Here is a 16,060-nt window from a genome sequence, read left to right as displayed (position 1 = left end):
TTTCTCGTTTGGGTTACGCAAACTCTGCTGTCAAATCCTTTAAGATCTGCGTGCGAAGATTTATTGCAGTCAGATAAAGTGCTGACTCCGGGCATTGTTCTTATTTGAGTCATTTTGATGTAGCAGTGATGCAGAGACCAAAGTTATTTTGACCCACTGGAACTAATTGGCTTCCATTGTAAACCTGTATCAATTTATCCCATTACCCGCTGTGTAAAAGATGACAACTGCAAATTCCCCCCCCCCCCCCCCCCCACCGAATAAACTGGTCAACATTCGTGAAGGAGCTATTCACAAATAGATACCCAGCCACAACATTAGTAATAGCGTAAGCACATCTGCATCCATTTAGCTACGCATTAGCTACACCTCCTCAGTGTGAGAATCATAGAATTTACAGTGCGGAAGGAGGCCATTCGGCCCATCGAGTCTGCACCGGCCCTCGGAAAGAGCTCCCTACACCTCCACCCTATCCCTGTAACACAATAACCCCTCCTAACCTATTTTTATGGACACTTAAGGGCAATTTAGCACGGCCAATCCACCTGACCTGCACACCTTTGGACTGTGGGAGGAAAGCGGAGCACCCGGAGGAAACCCACGCACACACGGGGGAAGAACGTGCAGACTCCGCACAGACAGTGACCCAGCCGGGAATCGAACCCGGACCATGGAGCGCAGTGCTAACCACTGTGCTACTGTGCCGAGAGAGAGGGAGGAAAAACTATGAATGGGATCTTCCACATGGTAAACAGCTGGTTCCATTGCAGATGTGAATACTTGCGATGCCAAGCTGATAAGTCTACAATCTGGGTCCAACCGTAATCGCAAATTGCTTAAAGTACCTGCATACTGGATTCTCTGCTCTGCATCAAACAGCTGCAATAAATATTGCCCCCTTTCTGTCTCCAGCCACAGCCAATTTGCGACTTGACAAGACTTAAATGTCACGCCTTGCCTCTTCTCAATTAACTCCAAACCGCTGCTTCTCACGTTCTCCAGTCTGTTTGCCTGATTTGGAAATAGTTGGGAGGCGTTCACCCTGAGGGACCTGAGAAGTGGAGACCGCGGGGAGACCAGGGGAGCTGGCATTGTCCTCCTCACAGCACAGAGGGTTTAAGGGGAGATTTAATCGAGGAATATTGAACCTTGAAGGGATTTGGTGGAGTAAATGAGGAGAATCTGCTTCCTTCAGCAGGAGGGTCAGGAACCAGAGGATGCGGATTGAAGGTAAGTGGCCAAAACAGCCAGAGTGGAGTTGAGGGGATTGTTTCTGTAAGAGGAGAGTTGTTGCGGAAGACGTTGTCTGAGAGGGCGGTGGAAGCAGGTTCAATAGGAACTTGCAAAAGGGAATCGGATAAATACTTGGAAGGGGAACCATCTGCAGCTGTCAGGGGAGAGAGAGCAAGGGGGGAATGGGACTAATTGCACAGTTCTTTCAACGGAACTAGCAGGGGTATGATGGGCCAAATGGCTTCCTTCTGCTGCTTTAGGTGTTATGATTCTCAGCGTGACTCTACAATCGCAGGAATACCTCAGTCAATCAGCCTAATTACAAATTATTTTAGGTTATCGGGTCTATCTCGCTAATGGGCGTTTTTTAAAAAACTGAGTGAAAACTGAGTACAGCCAAGACGGATGCAGCCTGCAGGTATGTAACAGCTGATTTTCCCAACCAATTGCCATGGGAAGAGTCCGGCTTTCTGTGCAAGTTCACATTGCTCACACTGGTCCCCACCAGCGGCATGCATATGGAAAATCCTCACTGCTGTGTATTGAAAATTGCATTGCTGTAAATTGCACGGTGCACTTTGTCCACTTGAGGCCACCATACCTGATGTACCATCGATTGCACGCGAGGCGAGTGATTTACCAAAGTCTGGCTTTAATTAACTAGAACACAGCTCTGCGATCGTCTACAGTGGAAAGGGACGATCGTCAGGCGTTTGAGCATTTATACCTCGTTAATAGAGGCGTGGTTAACTCAGCCTCTCGGCCAATCAGTCGAGAGGCACATGACCGACCAGGGCCAATGGTAAGCCGACGTTCTGGCCCAATGGCAGACGAGTATGCAGATCATATCATCACAATACCAAAAGATATAGGAGCCGAATTAGGCCATTCGGCCCATTGAGTCTGCTCCGCCATTCAATCATGGCTGATATTTTTCTCATCCCCATTCTCCTGCCTTCTCCCCATAACCCCTGATCTCCTTATTAATCAAGAACCTATCTATCTCTGTCTTAAAGACATACATAGAAACATAGAATTTAAGAGCAGGAGGAGGCCTTTTGGCTCTACGAGCCTGCTCCTCCATTCACCACGATCATGGCTGATCATCCAACTCAATGACACTCAAAGACACTCAGTGATTTGGCCTCCACAGCCTTCTGTGACAAAGAGTTCCACAGATTCACCACCCTCTGGCTGAAGAAATTCCTCCTCATCTCAGTTTTAAAGGATTGTCCCTTTAGTCTGAGATGGTATTCTCTGGTTCTAGTTTCTCCTACTCGTGGAAACATCCTCTCCACAGCCACTATATCCAGGCCTCGCAGTATCTTGTAAGTTTCAATGAGAAGGGGCAGCACGGTAGCATGGTGGTTAGCATAAATGCTTCACAGCTCCAGGGTCCCAGGTTCAGTTCCCGGCTGGGTCACTGTCTGTGCGGAGTCTGCATGTTCTCCCCGTGTGTGCGTGGGTTTCCTCCGGGTGCTCCGGTTTCCTCCCACAGTCCAAAGATTGCGGGGTTAGATGGATTGGCCATGCTAAATTGCCCTTAGTGTCCTAAAAAATAAGGTTAATGGGGGGGGGTTACTGGTATAGGGTGGATACGTTGGCTTCAGTAGGGTGATCATTGCTCGGCACAACATCGAGGGCAGAAGGGCCTGTTCTGTGCTGTACTGTTCTAAATCTAAATCTCCCCTCATCCTTCTAAACTCCATCGAGTACAGACCCAGAGTCCTCAACCGCTCCACATACGGCAAGCTCTTCATTCTAGGGATCATTCTTGTGAACCTCCTCTGGACCCTTTCCAAGGCCAGCACATCCTTCCTTAGATACGGGGCCCAAAACTGCTCACAATACTCCAAGTGGGGTCTGACCAGAGCCTTATACAGCCTCAGAAGTACATCCCTGCTCTTGTATTCCAGCCCACTCGACATGAATGCTAACATTGCATTTGCCTTCCTAACTGCCGACTGAACCTGCACGTTAACCTTAAGAGAATCTTGAACAAGGACTCCCAAGTCCCTTTGTGCTTCTGATTTCCTACTCCTTTTTCTGTTTACACACATGTACCAGCAGAGGATGTCTGCTGGAAAGAGAAGTTTTTTTCAAAAAAGGTTCCACGGTCAACAGTTTATGCAGTTTTAATTCTAAATGTAATCTTACTGAATATGTAACTGTTTCTGTCCGAGGAGCTTAACACTTTATAGTAAGTAGGAATTTACCTTGGGATGTCCAGAAGCAATTTACAGAAAATTTTATTTTTGAATGTAGAAAATGTAGCAATTATGTTGTGCACAGCAAGCTCTCCAAAACAGCAATATAATAATAAACACATCATCTTCTCGTTGTAACTTAGGTAAGGAGATTATCATTGGGTAGAATTCTGGGGAGAACTCACCAGTCGTCTTTGAAATAGTGGCCGTGGGACCATTTGCATCCAGATGATAGGACAGACAAGGTTTAACAACTCATCCCAAAAACAACAGCTCCAACATAGAACATACAGTGCAGAAGGAGGCCATTCGGCCCATCGAGTCTACACCGACCTACTTAAGCCCTCACTTCCACCCTATCCCCGTAACCCAATAACCCCTCCTAACCATTTTGGACACTAAGGGCAATTTCGTATGGCCAATCCACCTAACCTGCACGTCTTTGGACTATGGGAGGAAACCCACGCACACACGGGGGAGAATGTGCAGACTCCGCACAGACAGTGACCCAGCGGGGAATCGAACCTGGGACCCTGGCGCTGTAAAGCCACAGTGCTATCCACTTGAAATGAAATGAAAAATGAAAATTGCTTATTGTCACGAGTAGGCTTCAATTAAGTTACTGTGAAAAGCCCCTAGTCGCCACATTCCACCGTCTGTTCGGGGAGGCTGGTACTTGTGCTACCGTGCTGCCCTAAACACTGCAGCGCTCCCTCAGTTCTTGCCCTGGGAGCGTCAGCCTAGATTTTGTGCTCAACTGTGCAGGGCGGGACTTGAACACACAACCAGATGGCACAGCGGCATTTCTTTTGCCTACACTCATGTGGCAGATGACACATTTCTGGCCGTAGTGAGTGCGCGCTTCCTGACTGCCATATCGTGGAGGCCTCGCTGACCCAAAATATGGTTGCAACATGGTCTAATGTCTAGCCCCCCGTTTTAGTTCTCCAGATATTCAGTACCAAAGTCCTGGAACTCCCTCCCTAACAGCACGGTGGGTGTACCTACACCTCATGGTGAGAGGGGGGGGCAGCGGAATGCATTCTCAGCTGTCGTTTGAAGACATTGTGGAGAGTGGATTTCCCCATTATTTCAGTAGCAGCTACTTGCATTCATGTAGCACCTTTAACGCAGTGGAGAATCCCACGGCGATTCGCTGGAACATCACCAAAATGCCCAGCCACACAAGACGACGCCAAGACCACTGATAGAGTAGGCATCGAGGAGAATCTGAAAAGTGGAGAGAGCGGTGCAGAGAAAGAGTTAATTCCTTTAAGCCAAGACGTGCAACGGGAAACAACTGGAATCTTGTCGCGAAAAGGTGTTTTTTTAGTCAACCAATTTCATTCTCAGCAGTAAGGTGAGTGGAAAATTGTCGCGTCTGTCAAGCACAATTGAACTGATGAGCTCAAACAAATGGAAAGACCTTTCGCTGATTCGATTCTTCAGAACCCTGAGCTCCTTGTACATCAAGGTGCATTAACCAACCTCTTAATTTGAAAGATTTCTGTGGGTAATTGGCACTGTTGTAAAAATGTCTAATTTCACGATTCATGGGTGCGAGGAAAATGGGGATTGAAGTTTTCAAACAGAAGATCCTGGGGGCACCGGGCTTGTGGAGCTGGCAAACAAACCGAGAGCAATTGCCATTCGAAGGGTGACCTACGTTTATTCAATAAGGCCAGAGTTAGGGATGTGAAAACAATAAGAAAACAGCTGTTCCTCTCTTAGCTCCGTCGTGGAGCCAGTGAACCTGGTAAAATTGCGGTTGTCCCCATTAGAGGTATAGGGCTGGATTCTTCCGTGCCGCCGTCGCAAGATCGCCACAGGCAAAACGCGGACAGTGGAAAAGTCCAATGACTTCGGGCGGGATTTTCCAGTCGCCGGCGGGCGTGGCGTAGAATCCTGCCATATGCTATTTATGTCATTTCCCCAGATCAAAGAAAGGTTGAGAAAGAAGGCTTAAAGTACCCATATACTTTTCAGATCAAAATAGAGGTGTCCGAGTGTTATGGGCCAGGGTTTAGAGAACTGAGGGAATGGTGCACTGTCAGAGGGCCAGTACTGAGGGCCAGAGTTGAGAGAACCCCAAAGTGTATCGTGGAGTTCACCTGACCCACAACTTTACTAGATCGTGGCATGGGGAGCACACAGCCCACTCTACAGGTGTGTACAGCAGAAATGGAAAAGTAATTTTTAAACCAAAACAATGTTTATTCTATGAACTCAAGTTAACCTTTTTAAAACATACAGTGAACATCTTAGCAACCATCAATTCAAATACAACCCCCAAAGAATACAACACTAAGTAATCCTTTAAGCTTTCCTTTTAATATCCATAAGACTTAACACACCTTTTAACCAGAAGCACATTAGGTTTACATTCACGACCGAGAACATTTATAATTCTGAATTCACCAAATGATCAAGAGATGGTCTTTTGATGGCAGAGAGAACAGCAGTACACCTGCTTTGTCTGGCTTCAGCTCCCACACTGAAAACGAAACCAAAAGACAGACACACCCCAAGCTTTTCTCAAAGTGAAACTAAAAAGCAGAGCCAGAACTCAGCTCCACCCACATCTCTGACATCACTGCAGTAACATGAGCAGCCAAACATTTCTTAAAGTGACATTCTCATGACACCAGTTCGAGATGGATAGTTTAAGTATTTATGCTTTGTATGTCTGGAGTTGGGCTTCGACCCACGACCTTGTGATTGAGAAGCGAGAGTGCTCACCATTGAGCCACAGCTGGTTCGAAGGGAACGAACATTATCCACCATGAAGTTGATCGTATTTTCCAGAGCTGGCGAATTCACAAAAATGACCACTAGACGGACAAATGGAACAGATACCTGGGAACCCCACCACCTGGCGGTTCCCCTCCCAGTCTCTCACCACCTTGACTTGGAAATATATCGGCCGTTCCTTCACTGTCACTGGGACAAAATCCTGGAACTCCCTCCCTAACAGCACTGTGGGTGTACCTACACCTCATGGACTGCAGCGGTTCAATAAGGCAGCTCGCCACCACCTTCACAAGGACAATGAATGAAAATCGCTTATTGTCGCAAGTAGGCTTCAAATGAAGTTACTGTGAAAAGCCCTAGACGCCACATTCCGGCAACCTGTTCGGGGAGGCTGGTACGGGAATTGAACCGTGCTGCTGGCCTGCCTTGGTCTGCTTTAAAAGCCAGCGATTTAGCCCTCTGCTGGGATAACGAATGCTGATCGAACCATGACCTAATAAACTATTAAAAATCCAATTTGTCTCATTCCTCTCCCTTTCTCAAGACTCTGCAAAATAAAGTTTTTCCAGAATTTATCCACTTCTGTTTTGAGAGTTACCGGTGACTGTGCTTCCACCAGCCTTTCAGGCATCCCCTTCCAGGTCACAACACCCAGGCATAAAAACATTCTCATCTCCCCCTGGCTTTTTACTGATGATCTTCCATCTGTCCCCTCTGGTTCCAGGCCAGAGTCCCATTCCAGAACTTGAGCACAACATTTTGGCTAACACGTCCAGTTTAGTGCTGGCTAACATTTCCAGGCCAGTTCTGAAGGCGGGCTCCACCTTCAGTGGGGCCACCAGCCCTCTCTATTAAATCCCCTCTTAACCTTCTCTATTCTACGTTCTAAGCAAAACAACCCCCAGTCTCCCCACATTAACTAGGGTCCCTCATCCCTGGTCAAGCTGTCTCGAGTGAAGTGGCCAAGCTGTCTCTTTCAATTCAGGACTGTTCATACCTTGGCAGTCCCAATTCCAGGTACATCCATGGGGCCTCACGGTAGCATGGTGGTTAGCATCAATGCTTCACAGCTCCAGGGTCCCAGGTTTGATTCCCGGCTGGGTCACTGTCTGTGTGGGAGTCTGCATGTCCTCCCCGTGTGTGCGTGGGTTTCCTCCGGTGCTCCGGTTTCCTCCCACAGTCCAAAGATGTGCGGGTTAGGTGGATTGGCCATGCTAAATTGCCCGTAGTGTAAGGTTAATGGGGGGATTGTTGGGTTACGGGTATACGGGTTACGTGGGTTTAAGTGGGGTGATCATTGTTCGGCACAACATCGAGGGCCGAAGGGCCTGTTCTGTGCTGTACTGTTCTATGTTCTATGTAAGTAGGGTGATCATTTGCTCGGCACAACATCGAGGGCCGAAGGGCCTGTTCTGTGCTGTACTGTTCTATGTTCTATCCGACCTTTCTTTGTCAGTCAACAGGAATAGAATTAAATGTTAGGATACCCTCTGGAAGCGATCCTCAGGTGAAAGTCCGCCAGATAACATGTTTTTAATTCTTTCACGGGATGTGGGTGTCGCTGGCTAGGCCAGCATTTGTTGCCCATCCCTAAATGCCCTAGAGAAGGTGGTGGTGAGCTGCCTTCCTGAACCGTTGCAGTCCATGGGGTGGGGACACACCCACAGTGCCACAATAAATCTCACAGAAGTCTTTCTTCGGCCGTCAAATAGGACTATTTTTAAAACTTGGACTAAATGAAACTTTGCCCTCACTCTTACGTTAAGTTTAGTGGCAGTACAGATGACATTACAATATTGGTTTTAAGTCTGCGCTGACAATCCAGGTGCTGTACGGTGAAATTAAACCAAAACAGCCCCAGGGTTATGTTCAGCTGTCCGACCTCAGTCCTCAGCTCAGTCCTAAATGATCGCCCCCCCCCTTTTCCTGAGACTGCCCCCCCCACCATCCTGAGACTGCCCCCCCCACCCACCATCCTGAGACTGCCCCCCCCCCCACCATCCTGAGACTGCCCCCCCACCATCCTGAGACTGCCCCCCCCCACCATCCTGAGATTGCCCCCCCCACCATCCTGAGACTGCCCCCCCCACCATCCTGAGACTGCCCCCCCCCCACCATCCTGAGACTGCCCCCCCCACCATCCTGAGACTGCCCCCCCCACCATCCTGAGATTGCCCCCCCCCACCATCCTGAGACTGCCCCCCCACCATCCTGAGACTGCCCCCCACCATCCTGAGACTGCCCCCCCCACCATCCTGAGACTGCCCCCACCATCCTGAGACTGCCCCCCACCCCTATCCTGAGACTGCCCCCCCCACCCCTTTCCTGAGACTGCCCCCCCACCATCCTGAGACTGCCCCTCCACCCCACCATCCTGAGACTGCCCTCCCCCCCACCCACCATCCTGAGACTGCCCCCCCACCCACCATCCTGAGACTGCCCCCCACCCACCATCCTGAGACTGCCCCCCACCCCTATCCTGAGACTGCCCCCCCCCCCCCTATCCTGAGACTGCCCCCCCCCACCATCCTGAGACTGCCCCTCCACCCCACCATCCTGAGACTGCCCCCCCCCCCCCTCCTGAGACTGCCCCCCCACCATCCTGAGACTGCCCCCCCCCACCATCCTGAGACTGCCCCCCCCACCCACCATCCTGAGACTGCCACCCCCCACCATCCTGAGACTGCCCCCACCCACCATCCTGAGACTGCCCCCCTCACCATCCTGAGACTGCCCCCCCACCCACCATCCTGAGACTGCCCCCACCCACCATCCTGAGACTGCCCCCCCACCCACCATCCTGAGACTGCCCCCCCCACCATCCTGAGACTGCCCCCCCACCCACCATCCTGAGACTGCCCCCCCCCACCATCCTGAGACTGCCCCCCTCACACACCATCCTGAGACTGCCCCCCCACCACCATCCTGAGACTGCCCCCCCCCACCATCCTGAGACTGCCCCCCCACCCACCATCCTGAGACTGCCCCCCTCACACACCATCCTGAGACTGCCCCCCCCCCCCACCATCCTGAGACTGCCCCTCCACCCCACCATCCTGAGACTGCCCCCCCCACCCACCATCCTGAGACTGCCCCCCCACCCACCATCCTGAGACTGCCCCCACCCACCATCCTGAGACTGCCCCCCACCATCCTGAGACTGCCCCCCCACCCACCATCCTGAGACTGCCCCCCCCCCACCATCCTGAGACTGCCCCCCACACCATCCTGAGACTGCCCCCCCCACCATCCTGAGACTGCCCCCCCCACCATCCTGAGACTGCCCCCACCCACCATCCTGAGACTGCCCCTCCCCCCCACCCACCATCCTGAGACTGCCCCCCCCACCATCCTGAGACTGCCCCCCCCACCATCCTGAGACTGCCCCCACCCACCATCCTGAGACTGCCCCCCTCACACACCATCCTGAGACTGCCCCCCCCCCCACCATCCTGAGACTGCCCCTCCACCCCACCATCCTGAGACTGCCCCTCCACCCCACCATCCTGAGACTGCCCCCCCACCCACCATCTTGAGACTGCCCCCACCCACCATCCTGAGACTGCCCCCCTCACACACCATCCTGAGACTGCCCCCCCCCACCCACCATCCTGAGACTGCCCCCCCCCACCCACCATCCTGAGACTGCCCCCACCCACCATCCTGAGACTGCCCCCCCACCCACCATCCTGAGACTGCCCCCCCCCACCATCCTGAGACTGCCCCCCCACCCACCATCCTGAGACTGCCCCCCCCACCATCCTGAGACTGCCCCCCTCACACACCATCCTGAGACTGCCCCCCCCCCCCATCCTGAGACTGCCCCCCCCCCCATCCTGAGACTGCCCCCCCACCCACCATCCTGAGACTGCCCCCCTCACACACCATCCTGAGACTGCCCCCCCCCCACCATCCTGAGACTGCCCCTCCACCCCACCATCCTGAGACTGCCCCCCCCCACCCACCATCCTGAGACTGCCCCCCCACCCACCATCCTGAGACTGCCCCCACCCACCATCCTGAGACTGCCCCCCCACCATCCTGAGACTGCCCCCCCACCCACCATCCTGAGACTGCCCCCCCCACCATCCTGAGACTGCCCCCCCCCACCCACCATCCTGAGACTGCCCCCCCCACCATCCTGAGACTGCCCCCCCCCCACCCACCATCCTGAGACTGCCCCCCCACCATCCTGAGACTGCCCCCCCACCATCCTGAGATGCCCCCCCCACCATCCTGAGACTGCCCCCCCACCATCCTGAGACTGCCCCCCCCACCATCCTGAGACTGCCCCCCCACCATCCTGAGACTGCCCCCCCCACCATCCTGAGACTGCCCCCCCCCACCCACCACCCTGAGATTGCCCCCCCCACCATCCTGAGACTGCCCCCCCCCACCATCCTGAGACTGCCCCCCCACCATCCTGAGACTGCCCCCCCCCCCACCATCCTGAGACTGCCCCCCCCCACCCACCATCCTGAGGCTGCCCCCCCCACCCACCACCCTGAGATTGCCCCCCCCACCATCCTGAGATTGCCCCCCCCCCACCATCCTGAGACTGCCCCCCCACCATCCTGAGACTGCCCCCCCCGCACCATCCTGAGACTGCCCCCCCCCCCCACCATCCTGAGACTGCCCCCCCCACCATCCTGAGACTGCCCCCTCCACCCCCACTCGCCGTGGCTTTAGATTCGCCAACCTGCGGAAACAATCCCCCAGCGTCCACCCGATCCAACCCCTTCAGAATCTTGGATGTTTCAATGAGATCGCCTCTCATTCTGCTAAACGCCAGATAATATGGAATTTTCTCAGCCCCTCTTTGGGCAACCCTCTCATCCCAGGGAGCAATCGAATGAAGCTGCTTGTCTATTCTTCCGAACAACGTGAATGGCCTCACATTTCCCCACATCACAGTCCAGCTGCCCGCTTCTTGCCCGCTCACGTATCCTGTCTATATCTCTGTACAACCTCTCCGTGGCCTCCTCGCAGGGTACCCTCCTGCTTAGCATTGCGTTGTCTAGACTTGTACGAGAAGGAAGCTGACACGGGTGGTGTATAAGAGGCACTTGTGATATTTTCTCCTCCTGCAGGAGACACAAAACAGGACGCAACTGGCGGCAAGAAAGTAAATTGAATTATGAGGAAAAAGCATTAACGTTCCACAATCCAGGCCAGACTTTCAAAGGATTGATGGGTGATGACCCGGCACGGGCAGGAATTAACGACGGCAATCGTCCCAGAATTCCGCAGCCTGCAGGACAGCCAAGGGGCAAAATGCGGAGGGTAGGGAGCGAGTAATGTGGTCCCTGCCAATTATTGGCCCCTTAAGCTCATTCAGGGGCCAGCCAGTACAGGCTTGGAATTTGACATGTTTTCTCTGTGAGCACAGATGTATGGCTTGCCGCAGGGCCCCTGGTAATTAACTTTGCATTACTTTCTAAATTTGCTCTGTGGGTCCAGCGAACACGAACGTCAACCCTTCCATTCTCATCCACGACTGCTTTCCGCCCCCTTCATGGGCAGCACGGTAGCACAAGTGGATAGCACGGTGGCTTCACAACACCAGGGTCCCAGGTTCGATTCCCGGCTTGAGTCGCTGTCTGTGCGGAGTCTGCACGCTCTCCCCCTGTCTGCGTGGGTTTCCTCTGGGTGCTCCAGTTTCCTCCGAACTTGCACACTTTTGGGTTGTGGGGGCGAAACCCACGCAGACATGTGCAAACTCCACACGGACAGTGACCCAGAGCCGGGATCGAACCTGGGACCTCAGCGCTGTGAGGCCACAGTGCTAACCCACTGCACCACCGTGCTGCCGACCATGAATTAGTTTTAACAAGAAACATACAAAATTGAGTTATGATACAATACCCCTTTTCTTCAGCCTGAGTTTAACGAGTGGGCACAGATTTTAAGATTAACACAGATTGCAAAGTACAACTTAAGATACAATGGTCTCAGTAACACAAAGTAATAATAATATTTATTATTGTCACAAGTAGGCCTACATTACACTGCAATGAAGTTACAGTGAAAAGCCCCTAGTCGCCACATTCCGGCTCCTGTTCGGGTACACGGAGAGAGAATTCAGAATGTCCAATTCACCTAACAAGCACTTCTTTCGGGACTTGTGGGAGGAAACCGGAGCACCCGGAGGAAACCCACGCAGACATGGGGAGAACGTGCAAACTTCGCACAGACAGTGACCCAAGCCAGGAATCGAACCTGGGACCCTGGCGCTGTGAAGGAACAGTGCTAACCACTGTGCTACCATGCCGTCCTTTAAGCACACAGGTTGGCTGTGGTAACATACACACTCCGCTCTGAACAAATGTCAGTGTCAATGGACTTCTCCTCTGAATTCCCCCCCCCCCCCCCCAGATGCTTGTCGCATGAATTTCCAAACTCTATTTAAAACACACTTCAAAATCACAATAAATGCTTCCGATTAGTGGTTTGCGTTCTGAAATCCAGTCCAGGTTTTCCAAATAGCTCTTTAAAAGGGGCTGCTTAGCACACTGGGCTAAATCGCTGGCTTTGAAAGCAGACTAAGGCAGGCCAGCAGCACGGTTCGATTCCCGTAACAGCCTCCCTGAACAGGCGCCGGAATGTGGCGACTAGGGGCTTTTCACAGTAACTTCATTGAAGCCTACCAGTGACAATAAGCGATTTTCATTTCATTTCAAAACAAAGCTTCCACTCCATTTTCAATAGTGGATTCAGTATCCAGGTTTTGCACCACCCCTTTATGATTTCTTCACCGCTGGACGAACATAATTACTTTAAAGCTCATGTTCCAGACCCTATTAAAATGGTATCACTCTTTTGATTTACCTCTGAACCTGCTTTCCCACTTTAAATCTGGTTACTGCAATTGTCTCTTTAACTCAGAACACTTTGTTTTACTCTTCCTTGAATTCTTCTCAACAATACCTTGGTCTCTGTTCTCTTAACTTCAGTCGTCTTAAAACATTCTTTCTGTCCCACTTTCCTGGTGATCTGGACTGTAACTGGTTCATTGCTGCTTCTGTCCTGACCGACCTTTCTTCTGGCAGAGTTGAGAATTGTTCACTCCCTGGTGTCCTTCTTCAAGTGCAATATATCCAGCAAAGCTAAAACTTAAATGTATTTTTTAAGAGTACCCAATAAAGTTTTTGTACCGTACAAGGCCCCCAATTGCTAAACAACCACTGCTAGTTTATTTACTCCTCACGCCATAACCTTCTCTCGGCACAATAGAATCACAATTGTCAGTTAGCCAACGCCCACACCTTTGTCCAGCATGAATCTAACTATAGGTTTTACCCTTCCAGGCACAGGAAGCTTTAATTAAACCCACCTAAAACTGCACCTTATTTCTAACGTTCACCAATCGAAATATAAATCCATTAAAACTCCCTTTGTTTTCCTAACAGTAGTGTTCAGTTGTTCGGTGTTTGATTTTGCGAGTCTGGTAACTGATCTGTGTTCACAATGCTCGAAATGAAATGAAATGAAATGAAAATCGCTTATTGTCACGAGTAGGCTTCAATGAAGTTACTGTGAAAAGCCCCTAGTCGCCACAAGGGGCGCCACAAGCTCACAAGGCTAAACCGCTGGCTTTTAAAGCAGACCAAGCAGGCCAGCAGCACGGTTCGATTCCCGTACCAGCCTCCCCGGACAGGCGCCGGAATGTGGCGACTAGGGGCTTTTCACAGTAACTTCATTGAAGCCTACTCGTGACAATAAGCGATTTTCATTCATTTCATTCCGGCGCCTGTCTGGGGAGGCTGGTACAGGAATCGAACCGTGCTGCTGGCCTGCCTTGGTCTGCTTTAAAAGCCAGCGATTTAGCCGAATGAGCTAAACCAGCCCCTGGTTGGGTGTGGACTCAGACTGGAGAAAGCAGACACCACGGAAATTACTGGAGGCTGAACTGTAAGCATGGTGCATGCATTGTGTGACTGCAGAGTCATTTTTAAAAAAAGCTTGCATATTAACCTCTTGCACACTTGGAAATTAGCGTAGTTTCTGCATCGCTCCAGGACATCTGAAATGCACCCTGTACTGGAAAACCTCCAATTCCTTCTCTTATCCCCTCGCCGACTGTCACCAGTCTGATTAAAGAGAAGGCCTCACAGGTTGTGGCTTGTTCAATGCTGTTCATTGTGCTCTGAGACTGGGATGTATCGAGGGTGTAGCGAGCCATGGGAAACACACAGGGTAAATGGAGGCAATCGGGATGCACATTGGCAAGGTTACCTGGCCTTTCCCCGCGAATATGACAACGTAGCCCAGACCTTGGAGGAAAATAGCCTGGCCCTTCTAGTTTCAACTTGCTGCCACTGGGAATCCCCAGCGCTCGAAGATCACGAGACAGATCACAGAATAACTACACCTTTGAGTTTGTTTTCTTTTAAAATTAAAATGCTGTCGGCAAAGAACTGCTCCAGGTGAAACATGATATTCGCTGAATTCTTTTGGTGATAACGTCGAGCGAGACCGTGGATCAGGCACGCATGGAGGAGAAGTTTAGACTCGTCGGCGCGACCAAAACTAAGGGACATAAGTATTCAGGAATAAATCCACTGAGGAATTCCGGAGGAGGCTTCTTTACCCCGAGTTTGCTGAGAATATGGAACTCACTCACGCAGGGAGAGGGGGAGGCGAACAACTCAGGTACCTTTCAAGGGGAGGGTAAATAAATAACAATCGGAAGAGAAGGATATGTCGAAGGAGGTGAAATGGAGAAGGGCAGGGTAGGTTCACGTGGAGCATAAACACCAGCGTGGTCCAGGTGGGGCCCCATGGCCAGTTTCAACGCTGTGAAAACTTAGCACATCAGCCTGAACAGCTGAGGGAACTTCCATGTTAAGATGGCAAGACTCATCTCATCTGCCACCTGGTGGTCAGGCAGTGGCACAGCCTCCCCGTTCAGCAATCAACAGACAAACAACCAACTTCCACCGAGAACAGAGATTGATTGATATTTATTGTCACATGTACCGAAGTACAGTGAAAAGTATTTTTCTGCAGCCAAGGGAACGTACGTAGTACGTACATAGTAGACAAAATAGTAATCGACAGAGTACATTGACAATAGAACATAGAAAAATACAGCAGAGAACAGGCCCTTCGGCCCACGATGTTGTGCCGAACCTTTGTCCTAGATTAATCATAGATTATCATAGAATTTACAGTGCAGAAGGAGGCCATTCGGCCCATCGAGTCTGCACCGGCTCTGATGACAATGGTGCATCAACAAATAGTGATTGGTTACAGTGCAGAACAAGGCCAAACAAGAGCAGCATAGGGCGTTGTGAATAGTGTTCTTACAGGGAACAGATCAGTCCGAGGGGGAGTCATTAAGCAGTCATGTAGCTGTGGGGAAGAAGCTGTTCCTATGTCTGGATGTGCTTCAGACTTCTGTACCTTCTGCCTGATGGAAGGGTCTGGAAGAAGGCAAAGCCTGGGTGGGAGGGGTCTCTGACAATGCTGTCTGCCTTTCTGAGGTAACAGGAGGTGTAGACAGAATCAATGGGAGGATGGCAAGCTTGTGTGATGCGTTGGGCTGAGTTCACCACACTTTGCAGTTGAAACGTTGAAACAGAGACATTTACGGCCCCTATTGCTGAGAGGAGGCCATTCAGCCTGTCGTGACGGGTGCTTGCTGACGAGTAGCCAGCCAGCCTAATCCTACTTTCCAGCTCTTGGTCTGGAGCCCTGTAGGTTACGACGCTTCAAGTGCTGTCCAAATGAGATGAGGGTTTCTGCCTCTCTCGCCCTTTCAGGTGGCTATTTCCAGAACCCCACACCCCTCTGGGTGAGAACAATTCTTCACATCCCCTCTTATCACTCCTCCATTGATTTAATCCTGGTTATTGGCCTCTCAGTTA

General features: G+C 51.4%; 1 protein-coding gene across 1 annotated transcript in view; it reads left to right on the top strand.

The window, feature by feature from the left end:
- The first annotated feature begins 1,145 nt into the window (after positions 1-1,145).
- Positions 1,146-16,060, top strand: part of LOC119972213 (carbohydrate sulfotransferase 9-like) — a 44,562-nt gene continuing 29,647 nt past the window's right edge. Inside the window, exon 1 of the mRNA XM_038808580.1 lies at positions 1,146-1,230. Coding sequence (XP_038664508.1) covers positions 1,218-1,230 — 13 coding nt within the window. The 5' untranslated portion in view covers positions 1,146-1,217. The remainder of the gene's footprint in view (positions 1,231-16,060) is intronic.

This window comes from Scyliorhinus canicula, chromosome 10 (genome assembly GCF_902713615.1).
Source record: "Scyliorhinus canicula chromosome 10, sScyCan1.1, whole genome shotgun sequence".
In the NCBI taxonomy this organism is placed as follows: Eukaryota; Metazoa; Chordata; class Chondrichthyes; order Carcharhiniformes; family Scyliorhinidae; genus Scyliorhinus; species Scyliorhinus canicula.
The sequence above is the reverse complement of the archived record's forward strand: the minus strand, read 5'-3'. Positions and strand labels throughout refer to the sequence as shown.